A 17,303-nucleotide genomic window follows, 5' to 3' on the forward strand; every position below is an offset into this window, starting at 1 on the left:
CTGTAGAGTTTATTTGTTCTCAAAGTTTTCAGTGAAGAGGACACATACTTACTAGTCCTTTATATATGCCAGGCACTGTTCTAAGGGTTTTACATGTATCTTCTTATTTAATTATCACAACATGAGATGGATACTATTACTATCCCTGTTACAGGTGAGGACGCCAAGGAACCAAGAGGTTAAATAACTTGCCCAAAACCACATGGACAATAAACTGTGAAACCAAGATTTGAACCCAGTTAAGCCCATTTTCTTAACAGTTGTGCTATATCCAGTCCCATTCACAATATTTTTAGCTGCCTGCATGTCATCGCTGAATATAAAATTTATTTTCTTTCCCCACAAACTAGAGCTTGATATTTTTTCAGCTTTTCATTCGTTCAATTAGCACAATGTATCATGTACCAATACTGGAGATTCAAAAATGGTAGAAACAGTTCCTGAGCTTAAGAAGCTAACACGCTAAACAGGGAAACAGAAACATAACCACAAAGCAATGTTGTAAACACTCTCATAGATGTATATTTACGGCATAACAGAATGTTGAAATGGAACTAGGTTAGTGTTGGATTTGGTTAAGGTGCCAAGAAAATAGGTAGCAACTGCTCCACATTCCAAAGAGAGGTGATGGACCAACTATAAGGACTTAGCAAAAGAGGCGGTAAAATGGCTTAGCCACTTACTCAAATTGAGAGCACACAAGCCTGAAGCTGAAGTATGTAGGCAGCTGGAAAGCAGAGACATGATTCCTTTAGAGAGGGCTGTTGGTGAACTGTGGGTCACACCCATGCCCTCGTCAGGGGAGGAGGGTACCTTCCCCTTGCCTCAAGCCTGGTGATCAGGACTTCAAGAACACCCCTTGGAAGGGATGCTCTAAAGGCTTAGACTAGTGCCCGGGGCCGCCTGGCAGGTAGCTGGGTAACAAGAGGGCTGCACTTCAAAGTAATTAACTTCTCTTCTCCCAATGATGGATTCAAGGTGAATGTTTACCATAGACTAGAATTGGGCCCATGCACACAAGAGGCAGTCCGGTTTGTCTAAGATCCTGCCCCCAAGGCCTTCCTGGAGGGGCAAGGAGCCCTTAGCAGAAAGAGGCTCAGGTCATGAGTCAGAGGCCCAGTGGCTAGGAGTGGAAGTAGACATGACCTGAGAGATGTATTGGGGAGCTACAGGTGAGAAATCCCCAGTTCTGGTGAAAAGGAGGGGCATTTCCAAAGAGCTTTTTGGTAGAACCAAGAGAGAGCCAGCTTTGATCACTTGCCAGACCAAGGGATCAATAATTCCGGCTTACAGTGTCTGCCTCTTGATTCTTCTCCTGCCTCCTGACCCAGCCCTGGATAGTTCCGAGGCTAAAACTCATGGCGGTTAGCGAGGAGGGAGAAGGAGCTGACCTCTATCTCTATCCCTACTCAGCAGACCTAAGCTGGAGGAGAGGAGAAGCTATGGGCAAAGCTTGGAGTTTGCATTATTACGGTGAACTATGTGGTATTCGTTATGGAATGGAGACTGGTGACTAAAGTGACTGATTGCTTTTTTGGTCTAACAGTAGTCTGGGGACCTGCCTTAGGTTTGTGCAAAAAGGATAGAGATTTAAAAAGCTGTCTGAGTGAATGTGAATGGTCACTAGCGAGGAAGGAAGAATGTTTTTTTGTAGCCAGTCTCCAACCTCAAGTCCTGCTTATTCAACCTCATGGTTATAGCAGCACAGAGAGGAGCCAGATGTTAACTATGCAAAACTTCACCCAGACAATGACATTTGAACTGGGCCCTGAATGATGCTGGGGAATGACTAGGCATAGAAAAAAGAAAGGTGGAAAAGCACGTCTAAGGGGGTGGGAGTGTGAAATTCTGTGTTGTGTTTGTGAGGCTGGCACACAGGGAAGCAGGAGATGAGGATGAAAAGTTAGGCTGGGCCGAGATTGGAAATCGCCTTGAATTACATGCTAGGGAGTTTGGCTTGTCTCCTCTAGGCCTAAACAGGAAGCCATCAAAGGTCTTGAGTATGGAGGGTGCATGATGTAATTTCTTTTAAGGAATGACCATGTCATTTTTTTGTCAGTGGTGTCCCTTTGTATGATCCTTGGCTCCAACATCCTTGTCACAGGAAGTCTGCTACCATGAAACTGTTGATTTCTCTTTCTTTAGTGTCCCCCTGTTCTCACTCTATTTCACCTTCCCTATAGATTACTGCAAATGCCTCTTACCTCCATATGGAAAATATTTTAATACTCCTTTCTCCTTAAGTTCCCTTTAGGTCAGCAGTGGTGGACCAGTAACTATGATTGTGAAAATAATATCAGCTGTTGTAGTGTGGAAGAAAAGGAAGCAACCAGTGCTTGGCCTGAACTTACTAAATTCTGATGTATCAACATCTGTCACCCAGAGAAAGGAATATATAGTACAAATGGAATAAAGCTGGAGTGAGATCAAGAAATATGAGAAAAACAAGAAGCTTTCAGCCTATAGCCAGAGAATGATGGTGAAGAAAATAGGCAGATAAATTAACAAATAGATGATGGGAAGAAACACAGGACCAATAGGGAGCATGTCAGTTTATATTTACTACTTGTAAGAGCAAAGTTATGTGGAGCTGAGAGTAAGAGTTCTGAAGTTGGATTCTGTGTTTGAAACCTGGCTCTGCCACTGGAAAAGGGGCATTCTGGACAAGTTACTCAACATCTCCATGTTCACTTTCCACATCTGTAAAATGGGGCTAATCGAGCAAATTTTTATAGGTTTATAAAGATCAACTATATGAGATTATACATATATAATCTCACACACACATCTGGAAGAGCAAGTCCCTAGAATAATAAGTGAACGATAAAAAGTAGCTGTTCAGACTTCCCAGGTGGCACAGTGGTTAAGAATCTGCCTGCCAATGCAGGGGACACAGGTTCGATCCCTGGTCTGGGAAGATCCCACATGCTGCAGAGCAACTGAGCCCCTGTGCCACAACTACTGAGCCTGCTCTCTAGAGCCCGCGAGCCTCAACTACTGAAGCCCGCATGCCTAGAGCCCGTGCTTCGCAACAAGAGAAGCCACTGCAATGAGAAGCCCGCGCACCGCAACGAAGGGTAGCCCCCGCTCGCCGCAACTAGAGAAAGCCCGCGTGCAGCAATGAAGACCCAACACAGCCAAATAAATAAATAAGTAAATGAGGAAATTGTTCACGTTCAGAGCAATTAAAAAAAAAAAGTAGCTATTATTATTTAACCAAAGGGTATCCTATCTGTGCTTGGACAATTTTCCTTGAATAAACTCTACTTTGTAATGATGCACACTTTTTTGATTGCTGTTAGACTCGATCTTCGATTTAGTTAAGATGTAAACATCTTGGAGAGTTTTAATGAATATAGAAAAGATAACGTATAGGTTGAACAAACAAACACCCTCAAAACTAAAAAGTCCAAAATAAAGCAATGTTCAAAACATGTCCTATGACCAATAGGAACATCGAAATATGCCTTCTAATTGGTTGTATTTGGTTTTCATCTCAGAGGCCACCCGGTAAAGGAACAATATTTGGTGGAGAAATTGCATACAATTTAAATAAACAATTTTTATTTCTAGAACTCCAAATCACTTGGCAAAAGCAATTTTTCATGCTTAAATGTTTGAGCCAAAAAGCAAAAGGTTGGTCATGCAAATGAGTTAAAATGACAAACTCTTAGATTTTATCATTGCACTTATTTGAAATTTTAAAAAGAAATATCAGAGAGACTTCCCTGGTGGCCCAGTGGTTAAGAATCCACCTTCCAATGCAGGGGACGTGGGTTTGATCCCTGGTCGGGGAACTAAGATCCCACATGCCGTGGGGCAACTAAGCCTGCACGCCACAACTACTGAGCCTGCACGCTCTAGAGCCCGCGTACCACAACTACTGAGCCCACACGCCACAACTAGAGAGAAACCTGCACGTTGCAACGAAGAGCCCTCCTGCCACAACGAAAGATCCTGTATGGGGCAACTAAGACCCGATGCAGCCAAATAAATAAATTAATTAAAAGGGAAAAAGAAACATCAGAGAAAAGTTTCTACTTGATAGCCAAAGACCCTTGTATAAATCATTACTACAATGACTTTTTTCTTAGTAGGCCTAGGTAACTAGGCAAGTCTGAAACATGTGATTAGTAAGCTTATGAGTAAGATGAGAGACCACAAAGCAAAAGTATACTCCACACAAAGTTGTAATTTAAGTAACCATTACTATGAAGCAAAACCACACTTCATGCATTTTTATCATGGGTGGTACCAAAGTACAGTGCATTAAGGCACCAAAAAGCTAATTAGATAAGTATAATGATGACTTACAAAACAAGGCATAAAAAGTACATTTATATAGTAACGGGAACTGAGACCAAATAATCACCGATGATTATCACGGGAAAAGGATGTGAATCCCAGGCCCTGAGGTCTCCATGTGTTTCCTGGGTTTCTTCTTGCCAATGTTGAACAGTGACAACAGAAATCTTTCTCTTCATCAAGTAGTAGTGGGATATGACATGGGATATCCTTACAAAGGTTCTTTTCCATACCCATATGAAGGCATCCATGGACTCTCTTTAAAGGAACCTAAGTTTTAGAGTCTTTGTCAAAACAAATTTCCATAAGGTTTCCTGGGTGTTTTCTCATGCTGAGCAAAGATGATGCCTGTTCCTAATGCTAGTCAATTGGTGTCATTTCATCAACTTAAAACAAAACATCTAGAGTTTGATTTGTTAAGCAACAAGTTATTGTGTCAGGGGAGTTTCCTAAAAAGGTGAAGGTTTTCTAAATAATTTGGAACCATTTTGGACCATGTTTCTAGAATTCAAATAAATTATTCAAAGGAGATGAGCATCTTCGATCTTTATATTCTGCTTGGGACTCCTCCTGCGACCTCACCCCCATGCAGCACAGGATATTTTTTTGTACCAGTGAGTCACATTTTAAAAAATTCTCCAATCTGCATCTGTACTTTATTTGTATATACTGGAAACTTCAGAGAGTCCAGTTGAGGGTCTAATGGTATTTTAAAATATTGCCTAGGCACAATTTCTTACTCTACACACTCTCTGGACAGACAAGCTCATGATTTCAATTCTCATTCAAAAGGTTGATAATTGCCAATTTTGGATCTTCCTCTGAGTTTCTGATCCATACATCTAACCTCCCACCAGATGCTGCTTCTTGCCTGCCCCACCCCCCAGGATTATCAAAATCAACATGTCCAAGGTGAATTCAGCTCCTGTAATCCCGTTCCTCTTCCTGTTTCCTGTTTCAACAAATGGCATTGTTGTTGAAACGACGATGCCCAAACCTTGTCCTTGACACCTCCCACTCCATCATCATCTCAGTCAGTCCCCAATCTTCTCCATTTCCTCCTAAAAATCTCTGAATCCATCCATATTTTCCCATCATCTCTCCCCTACTTCTGGTCAATGTGATCACCCATTGGACTACTGTTTGCAGCCTTCTATTTGGTTTTCCTGTATGCACTCTTTCCCTTCCATTCTGTCCTCCAGGCTCGAAGGGATATTTCAAAACTCAGATCTAATTATCTGACTCTTATTCAGAGTACTTCAGCGACTCCCTATCAACTTCAGGATAAAGTTCAAACTCTACAGCAGCTTTCAAGAGCTTTAAGGTTTCATCACTGGCCATATCTTCAGACTTCATCACAAGTCTCAACTCAAAATCTGTTAGACAACTATTTGGAACATTGTCCAAGGCCTCTGCTTTATGCTATCACCTTCCAGCCTTTATGTATGTGATTTATGATTCTAGAAACACTATTCCTCCCTCCTGGCCAATTTGAAATTACCCTTCATTCTCTGCTTGTATCCCTATTCTCCTGGATAGTCTTCTTAATCCCTCAAGTCTGGATTTGGTACTGTATGTTGTATTTCCACAGCACTCTAAACTTTCCCAGCAAATCAACAATGATGCTACTTTGCACATGCATGTTGACATGTCTAACTCCCCCACTAAACTGACAGCCAATGAAGGGAAGAGACATATCTGCCTTTTTGTGTTTATATTCTCTAGGTTCAGCCCAGTACATGGCACCATGGATTCTCAAAAATACTTGTTAAAGGGACAAATAAATGAATGATTTTCCATGCTTACAAGGGAGGGTAAAGTAATATTACCTGTTCTTTTAATAGTGGCTTTAGTAAAACTGTTATCTTTGTACAATTTGGTTTACTGAGCTTTAAGTTTTAGAGGAGAGGAGAAGGAACAAAAGAGAGATCAAACCTTCACTGTAGCTCCTGGGAAGAAAAGCCAGTTGCCCGTGTCTATTGGATCCAGATTATCTTCTAAAACAACTTGTCTGTGAGCTGAGTTGATGACCAGGACGTTATCTAAAGCCCAGCAGGCTTCATATACTTCACCTACTCGGAGATTTTCCTGCTTCCACTGAAACTGGACGTTCTCCCCTTTGGCGTCTTCAGGAAGGTAGAGGATATGGACGATTGTGCTGACATTGGAAGGGGCTCTGGAGAGACGAGAACTGGTGTCACAATAAAGTTCAACAGTGTCCACTTTACTTTTCTTAGAGATCCTTTTTGTTTCTTAATTAAGACTGTGGTTTTCTTATCTTAAAAATATTGTACACATTACAGATTAAATACTAACAATCCCATACCCCTTAAATCTTTTAATACATGCTGATTATTAAGATGTTCGTATTGAGTGATTAAAGTTTAAATAGTAAATGTCTTAATGAGCTTTACGTTTAACACAAGGCAGGCAGTAAGCATATTCAGGCAAGCCAGCAAAGGGATAATTGAAGAGAAAATGGTACACAACTGCCATGGCTCCTGTAAAAAATCAAAGTGTATCCAGCACAGTTTTTTGTGAATGGTAGACACTCAATCTAAAACCATATACTTGGGACTTCCCTTGTGGTCCAGTGGTTAAGACTCTGTGCCTCCATTGCAGGGGGCACATGTTCGATCCCTGGTCGGTGAACTAAGATCCCGCATGCCGTGAGGCCAAAATAAATAAATAAAAGCACTTTAAAAAAAATAATAAAAATAAAACCATATATTTTTTATGATACTGAGAAGAAAAAAAGGAGAAAAACTATAAAATTATCTTAATTTTAATTCTTATTTTGAAATTTTGCATCTATTAGAGATCATTGTATGCTATATGTTTCATAGTCAGTCTTTATGTAATAGTTATTTTATTTCTAGTAACCAGATACATTTTTGTTTTGAAAATGTCAGATTTGCCATGAGAATTAAATGCTCTCATTTTGAATTCTTTAGAATTCCATGCAGACCAGTCTTTAAAAACATGATATAATTTAACATGATTTTTGTATTACATCTGTTACATCTAGGTCCTTTTGCTATATATATATATATATATATATATTTTTTTTTTGCGGTACGTGGGCCTCTCACTGTTGTGGCCTCTCCCGTTGCGGAGCACAGGCTCCGGACGCGCAGGCTCAGCGGCCATGGCTCACGGGCCCAGCCGCTCCGCAGCATGTGGGATCTTCCCAGACCGGGGCACGAACCCTCTCAACCACTGTGCCACCAGGGAAGCCCTGCTATATAATATTTTTATTAGACATTTTATTCTACTAAAGTAGAAACCTGCTACAGTAAAAATGATGGCTTTAGCCAAGATTAAAAGTAGTACTAAAATACAAACTAGTATAGGGCTTACTATAAATCAGTTTTGAAAGGACTAGAGAAAAGCCATATTTTTCACTCACCAATGAAGCACACAGAAATCCGCAGAATTGTCTGTGCAGGTTATGAATGGTGTACCTTACCTTTGGGGGTAATCAATTCCCCTTTCCTTTAAAATATTTAATGATGACTATGTTTTTAACTTCAAAAAGAATTTAAACTAATGAAGATGCTACATTTTAGTTTTAGGAAGTGATTGAAAATATGTCCACTCTGATCACTAATAGTAAATTTGCATTAAATGAGTATGATAGTTTGGTGCCTGGACTAAAATTGAAAGTCTCATTTAGTGAAAAATAAATGGAATCAACTGAGTGTGATCTTTATATCTTGTAATTAAATGTGTACACTCACTATTTGCCATATCAAAAGCGTGTAGCTGTTTTTCAGCAAGAAACGGCACTACAATTTATCTAAACTATGGTGTATAACTATTAAGAGAAAAAATGGAGGCATGAGTAAAACTTCCAATACTTATGCTGCTTTGCTTAAAGCCATTTATATAAATCAGTATTTAATATGAATGCATTTTCATAATAACTACTAGAAATTAGAAGGAAGAGCAAAATGCTCTGTTATAAAATTGGCAAGTGGCACAGCATGTCAGAGCTTGGCTTGTACCAGGTGTCTATAAATAATATCTTATCCTGCCACAGAGGGAGACAATCTATTAAAATCCATGAGTTAGAATCATTTTTCTCAGTTTTTGGTTAGACTAGAGCTTGAACGTGTGAGACTTTTATTTTTATTTGAAATACTACTAGAAACTTTGGACAGATTGGTTTAATATTAAAGACTAAGAACCTAATATTTATTCTTCTCCCCCAAATAAATCACAATTCTTTCAATATGGAAAAATGGTAAGGAAAATAGTGTGAGAAAAGAAAACTGTCACAGAACTGATGGAAAATGTTCTACATGAGTCATGCTAATTTAAGAACTAAACTGATCAGAATAACCACTTAATAAAATTTCAAGGTATTTTTTCCTTTAAATACCTCACCATACCTGAAATCAAGCACCCATTTTGAATTTTATTTTATGATTTAAACTACACAGAAATAGTTAACATAGTTTGAGTTTTGCTAAATGTAATCAAATATTTTCAACCTGAATGAACTTCTCCCTCTTTAAGCATCAACCTAATTTTCTTTTTTCAAAGGAATATTTTTAAAATAAAGAAAATGTAATAAATGATTACAAGTCGCATCACAATTATGATAACAGAATTTTAGAACTGGCCTTAGGGAATTTAGAAGGAAAATGACAGAACTAGAGATTGGATCCAAAAGGCTATTAACTCATTATCATCACAGACTGGAAGGAATTTAGGTGGTAATCTGATATATTCCTAGGCCTATAAACCAGGCCACAGCCAGGCCACCTAAAGAGATGGGTGGTGATGTTATTTTGGGGAGAATTCCATCAGAAAGGTTAGTATCTCAAATGTACTTTTACCAAAAATAAATAGTTTGTTATAGCTACTACTGACAGTGTTAAGTATTGAATGGAAAATGACACTTTTAACAAGCTTGTTCAAATAGAGCAGGTAATAATATGTGCATCAATGTAATTCAACATAATTAACAACCAGAGTACTTTTAACCATGAGGAATAAAGCCAGTGGTAGAATGAAGGTAAACAGGGAAGCAGAAATCCACCTATGTCAAAATTTATGAAGATACTTTAAATGACAACAAACCTAATTTTCTCAAGCTGAATCCAGTCCACAGTATTATTCTTGGCATATGACACAATGATGCAAGGGTCTGAATAACTAAAGCGACATGAACCTGAACCTGTAAATAGCAATAACAATAAATTTCAAAGTTAATACAGTGTAATTACATATTATCCTTCCTGATAAATACGCTAGATAATTTTCTAACCACGTAGATAGTTATCTGATCATTTCCCCATTCTTCTAACTATGCTAAAATTTCTTGTAACCTGTTCTGATAAACATTATTTGATAAATAATTTTAAGAGTTGAAAAAAGGTAAAAAAGGTAAATTTCAGGTCTCTTTAGAAATCCATGAACTTCTAAATTAAATTTCAATATAAGCATTCAGTTCTACGCCAAGAAATATCTAAATATTATAGAATGATTAATATGGATCTTACAAGTTAATATCAATAATGATTTCATTTAATGGCATGTGAGTCATTCAGCTGTATGAAGAATAAAAATAGCATTCTTCTTCTGTGTGTGTGTTATTTAAATGATGAGGCAGTATGTGAGGAACTAAAATACTGCAAAGTAAATTCAAGTACTAAGAATGAGAGCTATTAGAGATATGATTGATATTATTCTACTACAGCCCAACATTAAAGATTTAAAAGAGAGACGTTATGTCCCATTGTGGATATCCGGTCATTGTCTTTCACTATTATTTTCAATACTGGAGATATGACTACCAAAGAAAGTTTTAAAACTCTGATAAGAATTTGTTTTTACATGTTCATTGAATACATACAAGAAAGCACAATTTGACTGTAATATCAAAGATCTTCATAGATTCCGAAACCAGCCATGAAACATAAGCCAGGAGTTTATTGTAACTCAATAGCAGGGTTTTTTATACTATATTAAAAACAAATGAACCAAAATAAAAAGAAATAGCGCAATTTATTTTTAACTCTCATCCATCTGCTAGAGGAGCCCTGGTTTCAGCAAATGGCATCTGTTGATGGTTTTTACATTTGTAGTACTCAGGAGTTCCAAGCTTTAATCAAACTCATTTATTTTATTTCAGTGGTGTTTAGTACAACACCAGTTAGTGTGCAATTGCCAAAGTTGGCAGTGTGCTAAAAAGGCCAAACAGCAGTTTTCCTAGATTTATTCGCACAGCTAAGATGTAGATGGAAATGCATGAGAGAAGGCTACTGAAAGGAAAGTTCCACAGCAACCCTGAGCTCAAACAGAAACCTACTTTATGCCATTTTGATCATTGCTAAGTTCCACCTTTCTTAAGCAGCTGCTTAAAATAAATATCAAACTGTGGCGCCGGAAATGGAAATAGCTAGGATTATGTGAGACAAACTTCAACACCAAGAAATATGAGGTCTGGCAGACAATCTGTCTTTCCAAAAGACAGTTCAAACTAGCCTAAAGAATGTAAATGGTATTTATGTGCTTCCTTTGTGTTTTACACACCATAAGTACTTAAAAGCAAATGTATAAGGTGAATCCCAAAAAAGGAAAGGATAGAACAAATGATAACCAAAAAATGTTCCTTACAGAAGCAATTCGGTGGAAATTATTTACAAATTGAAAAAAGAGAAGGAAAGCTGATAAACATGAAAATAAAAATGTGTCTAAATATGACCCTGATGACCAATATGACCCCTTTCCTGTCTATTTTCTTATGTTACCATCTCAGTGTTGCAAGAATAAGTTTACTATGCACCCATAAAACAAAAAAGGTACCTGGCCAGTGACTCACTTTTCCTTAGTCATTAAACTCTTTTGTACCTCAACTATTAATATCTTCTGAACTCATCTCCTCCTCACTATTGTCAATGGACTCTCAGTAGCTCTTGCCAAAACTTTTTAATAATGATTAGCTGGTCTCCCTGTCTTCAGGTTTACATGTCCTCACCCAGCCCCACTCTTGCCAGTGCTCTTCCTACAAGTGAACTGAATTGTTACCTCCCTGCTTATAATCCTTCAACAATTTTTCAGTCCCTTCAGGAGAAAGCAGTACTTCTACCCCAGTGAGATAATGGTGCACAGTTTCTAGAGATCATATGTGTACCCTGGAAAACAGAACTAGCCCAGGGTTCCCATGTGAAAAGATAGCTCAAAAGCCACAGGGACTCCCAACAAAGGAGTGGACAACTAGAAGACCAGGACTGAGGTGTGCGGTACGAACGGACAGCCAGAGGCGAGGTACTGCCCATGCCAAGGGAACTTCCCCTCCTGGAAGAAGCGCCACCCAAGAGAACCAGTCAGCTTTGGATAGTTGCCTCCCTCTGGGAGCACTCCCCATCAAACTACCATCCCAAATGGTGCCAAGCCAGTGAATAAATGATTCTCCATGCCCACTCCTAATACAGCTGTTCCACACAGACTGGGTGAATTTCTTCTTCACATAAGCCCTTCTGAATTGCAGCCCCACTGTCACATAGACTTCTGTCAACAGAATAAGATTTCCCCTTGCCCAGGTTGACAACGGTTGCTTGACTCTGTCTGTGATAAAGGGAGGAAAGAGTTAATTTACGTCCACGTGCCCAGATGCCTAAGGCCACCCCCACCTCCCGGCCCCCAGATCCTGTGGTGCAGAGCTATCACATACCTCAAAGCACCTCTGATGCAGTGACCAGACAATAATGAGCAGGTGCCACCTACAACAGGTACTTCTTTCTTTCCCCTCTTAAATCGAAGATGTTTAATTGCCAAAGCTGATATTTAACACCAGAAAGGAAAGACAAACCCAAGTGAAAAATGCAAAATATCCTCTCACTTGCAGATCCATTTTCTCTCCTTCAGATCACTTCCAATGTAATTGTAATCCTTCACTCTAAAGTAGTAATTGTGCAAGGATTTAAACAATTGCTGAAGGAGGGAAGATACTTTAGAACCATGGTTATAAAAGTATGGCCTGAGAACCACGATGAACTTAAACAGGTCTAAAAATTCAAACTCTTTCTTTGGTTCTTACCGACAAATGAGGAAATTCCATATATTTTCATTTTGACCCACATCAAGGATACAAGTAGCCTACAAAGTGATTAAGGGTTCCTAAAGTTTGATACTCATAGATAAAACTGATGAACTTCTAGAACTTACTGAGGACCCCCATCTAACAGTCTAGGATATCTGGCTCCAGTGTAGAGCTACAAACACCAGGATTACTGCAATATCCCCAGTTTGGGGGAGGACAGGATATTTTGTATTAAAGGTACCTCATGAATGTTGTTTCCGGTTGGTCTTGGTTGTCAATTCTTGCTTTTAAATTGACAAATAAATTGATAAATGATAAAGATAAACCTACATGAATTTACTGTAACTGTCATTTACATTATTATTAATTATTTAGTCAACCCCACAGTACATAACGGTGGATACTTTTTTCAGCAGCATTTCTGGCCTATTATTGTCTTACAGTTTGTCCTATGGCTTAAGACATATATGCACTGCAATATAACTACAAGCCATCTCTACTCTTCTGCGAAAGGAGATATCTACATAATGCCTTGAAACTATATTGCAACAAAACCACCTTTCATTGATGATGTCCTGAATCTGTGCTATTGAATTTGTGCCTATGAATTTATGCTATTTGAATAACTTGCTCTGCATTATCAAATTATGTATAAAAATACTGGGTTATTTTTTAAATTTTTGGAATTTTAACATACAATCCTATGTCTAAGTTCCTTTTTATTAGGTTAACAATGCACCATGTATAGTTAAGAAAAACAGAGACCCAGACAGTAATGCCCTCATCCTTTCAACCACTGCACCAGTGTTTTCTGCCTTCCTCCTGTTATACTGGATGAAGTGTTTCTGTTCTTACCAATGGTGAACCTTCTCATGTGGTCTAGATCCCATCTTCTCTTGTTCTTTAAGATTTCCCCTCTTTCTCTTGTATCACCAATTTCTGCCAATGAGTTTCCTGGATCATTCCTATTGTCATACAAACATCATAGAAACATACAAAGCATCTCCCATCTTAAAAAAGTTTTTTTTGATGTCACACCCCTAACTTCTGTTCCTTCCAATCCTATTTTTGTTTCCCTTTATAGCAAGACTTCTCAGAAGGGCTGCCCAGTGATTGCCTCCACTTTGTCACATCCTCCGATTCCCTTTCCCTTCCACCCCGAAACTGCTCTTGGTTAGGTGTCTGGGGAGTCCGTGTTGCCAAATCAACAGATCATTTCCCCATATTCAGGTTACTTGACTTCTCAGCAGGATTTGTCCCAGTGCATCCCTCCTTTTTTCTTGCATACTTTCTTCTACCACCTTCTTGATTTTTCTCCTGCTTCACTGACTGCCGCCTCTCAGTCTCTTTCGTTGCCCTTTTCCTTCTTGATCTCAAATTGTTTTGGTAGCTTTCTCTTCTCTTATCTACATTGCCTCCTTTTACTTTGAAGCTTTAAATAATATCTATAACAGATAATACCCAGAATTATATTTTCCATGAGATCCACACTTATAGATCCAACTGCTACTCACCATCTCTAATGGACAACTCAGACTCTTTAAGTCAAAATTAGAATTATTGGTTTTCCACCCCCCAAATATCTAGGATACCCTTTTCATTTCAAATGACACCACCCCAGATGCTCAAACAAAGCACTAGGTGTCATCTTTGGTTCCTCCCTTTGCTTCATTGCCCACTTCCAACCCATCAGCCTGGGAGTTCTGACTCCAAAATATTGTTCAGCTTCTATTCCTCTCTACTGCTACCACCTTAGTCAAGTCAGGGTCATGTCTTGGTGGTTTTCTTACTCCCTTTTTTATCCTCCTATAATCCATTATCCACACAGCAGTAAGAGGTCTTTCAAAAACAGAGGAATCTTCTAAATTGTTTTAGCGATCATGTCATTCATTCGTGGCTTAACATCCTCTCAAGGCTTCTCAGCCCACTAGGAATAAAAGGTTGAGCTCCCTCCGTGACGCAGAGCTTCCCTTGTACCACTTGTCTCGTTTACTGTGTTCCAGACACTGTGGACTTTCTTTCTCCTCCCTGAACACTCCATCTCACGGCTTCCATGCCCCTTCTCTCTGCCTACAACTACACTGATTATGTCAATTTCCTCATACTCTATTCTCCCCTCATTCCATTCATATCTTTCCCCACAGACCACCCCTTGGCTGGGTCCATCTTCTCTCTTGGGGTTCTGTGCAAACATCACCTCCTCAAAGAAGCCTTCCCTGCGCATTCAATGTAAACACCTCCATCCCCCAGGGTCCAATCATCCTCCATCTTATCACTCCATTTTAAGTTATTCATAGTACTTACCACTGTCTAAATTTACCTGTTTATTTACTTGTTCACTTGATCATTGTTCATCTCCTGTTAGAATGCAAGCTCCACTGAAGGAGGAACATGTCTGTCTTGTTTACTACTTGTGTCCTTGGTACCCAGAATAGTGCGTGGTGCACAACAGAAGCTCAATGAACTCTGGCTGGATCATAAATAAGTTTGCTGTAATTTCTCCATTTCTTTGTTTTTGCTGTGTTATATTTATACTAGAAAGGGGAACTATAACCGTAGATCGATGGGACTTAAGGACTTTCGATTTGCCTGAGTTGGGTCAAAGTGAAAAGGCATCTGAGAGCCGTGCTGTAGAATATCTGGGCTGTATGTATCCTTACCACAGATTAACTTTGGTACTGTTATATAGTCAACAGGGCAATAATTCCCCCATGTTAATTAGAAACTGCCCTTAGATGACTTAGATGGTTACAGAATCCAGTCTGCTTTTAGAATAAAAATATCAGAGACAGATTACATGAGTAATTATGGTACATTTTTATCAGCCAGATAAAGTAATGTGAGGAATAATGAGAGCCAGATGAATTATTTTACTTATTAGTAAAGTCATAATGGCCCAGCATAATTAAAAATAAGCAATTTGCAAAGTCATACAAAGTACTCAAAAGCCACATAGAATACCATCCCCAAGGCACATGTTTTGACCTCTCCATCAGGAATCATTTTCTACTGCATTAAAAAAAAAAAGAAAGTTTCTCAAATGTAATGTCTTCTTTTTTTGCGGTACGCAGACCTTTCACTATTGTGGCCTCTCCCGTTGCGGAGCACAGGCTCCGGATGCACAGGCTCAGCGGCCATGGCTCACGGGCCTAGCCACTCCGCGGTGTGTGGGATCTTCCCGGACCGGGACACGAACCCGTGTCCCCTGCATCAGCAGGCGGACTCTCAACCACTGCGCCACCAGGGAAGCCCAAATGTAATGTCTTCTTAATGGTAAGACATTATCTAGTCCTTTCAAGTTGATTTATTTTGTGTCTGTTTGAATATTTAACTAGATTAACACACTGTTCTAAGGGAGAAAACCCACTTTTATGTCTAGGAAGAAACCTAATAAAATTGTAACCTTATAGAAAAATGTTACTCTAAATTGTAATGTTATAAAATCTTTGATGATAGGTACATCTTATCGTCATATAACCTTATCATCACATAGCCTTAAACAGATCTTATTTAATCTTTCTCATCTAAAGGAATTCTATATGATAATAAATTCAATGCTTGTTAGTATTACTGATAATTCTATATAATTTTTTAAACTTCAGTTTTTAGAGTAAAATTCCCTCTGATATAAGTTATCTTCCAGAGAGAAAGTATGTGTAGGGCTTAGGAGAGTGAATGGTGGGGGCAGGCTGCCAGGTTTGCAATCTGGGCTCTGACACTTTTTAGCTGTATGACCTTGGACAAGTCGCTTATCTTTCCTGTGTCTAGTTTCTACATTTGTTAAATGTGAATAATAATAGCAATCACTTCACAGAACTGTTGTGAAGATTAAGGCGTTAACGCATTAAAAGTGCCTAGAAAACAAATCTTGGTCCACGTTAAGAGATTTCAGGGGCTTCCCTGGTGGCACAGTGGTTGAGAGTCTGCCCGCCAATGCAGGGGACACGGGTTCGAGCCCTGGTCTGGGAAGATCCCACATACAGTGGAGCAACTAGGCCCGTAAGCCACAACTACTGAGCCTGCGCGTCTGGAGCTTGTGCTCCATAACGAGAGGCCGTGATAGTGAGAGGCCCGTGCACTGCAGTGAGGAGTGGCCCCCAGTTGCCGCAACTAGAGAAAGCCCTCGCACAGAAACGAAGACCCAACACAGCCATAAATAAATAAATAAAAATTTTTAAAAAAGGCAAAATTCCTTTAAAAAAAAAAAAGATTTCAGGTATGATTCAGTATTTTTGTTTCATTTCATAAATTCATTTACCCCAGAAAAAGGAGCAATTATTTGTTTATGGGCTAAATATTAAGTTGAATTACTGCTTAACAAAGAACTTATGGCACATTTTTCCCCCCATCGATTCTTTGGTTTGGGGCTATTTTCCAGCTCTTTAATGGAAACGCTGTAAGTTCAACCTGGAGATGAAAACTGAGACCCAAGTGAGTAATCTACCTGTTTGTTAGCATCACTGTAAATGTGTTAGAAGGGAAGAAAGTTGTCTACTTGATAAGAAAAAGAAGACACTTTGGGATCAGTATAATGAAATATACTTTATAAGGTCTTTACAATTGCTAGAGTGGAAATTTGATTTTGCAGTTCCTAGCATCCAAAGAAAACAGAAAATCTGATCTAAGTTTTAGTAGTATCCACAAAGAAAAAAAAATTCTAGTAACTCAAGAGAGCAATTAAGGTTTCTATGAGCAGAGAGGTACTACTCTGTGCATGTCCACTTTATAGGTAAGGGCACGGAGGCAAAGAGAGGTTAAGCGATTTACTCTAGACCCAAATGGGATTCAGAATTGGGTAGACCAGAACCCATGCCTTCAACTACTTCACTATACTCCTTCTGGTGCATAAAGCACACTTTAAAAAAAACAGACAAACAGTGCTTCATTTTCACATGGTCAGAACATGTTGGGACAGGCTTTTGTGCTTCTGCTTCTACTCAGGCTC

The 17,303-nt window shown here is 39.0% G+C and overlaps 1 protein-coding gene across 4 annotated transcripts in view; it reads right to left on the reverse strand.

The window, feature by feature from the left end:
• Positions 1-17,303, reverse strand: part of RELN (reelin) — a 522,413-nt gene that overhangs the window by 224,256 nt on the left and 280,854 nt on the right. For all 4 annotated transcript variants that reach the window (XM_030834331.2, XM_060304789.1, XM_060304788.1 and 1 more), the window contains exons 9-10: positions 9,394-9,490; positions 6,241-6,481 (exon numbers count right to left, since the gene is read on the reverse strand). In XM_030834331.2, coding sequence (XP_030690191.2) covers positions 6,241-6,481; positions 9,394-9,490 — 338 coding nt within the window. The remainder of the gene's footprint in view (positions 1-6,240; positions 6,482-9,393; positions 9,491-17,303) is intronic.

Source organism: Globicephala melas, chromosome 9 (genome assembly GCF_963455315.2).
Source record: "Globicephala melas chromosome 9, mGloMel1.2, whole genome shotgun sequence".
In the NCBI taxonomy this organism is placed as follows: domain Eukaryota; kingdom Metazoa; phylum Chordata; class Mammalia; order Artiodactyla; family Delphinidae; genus Globicephala; species Globicephala melas.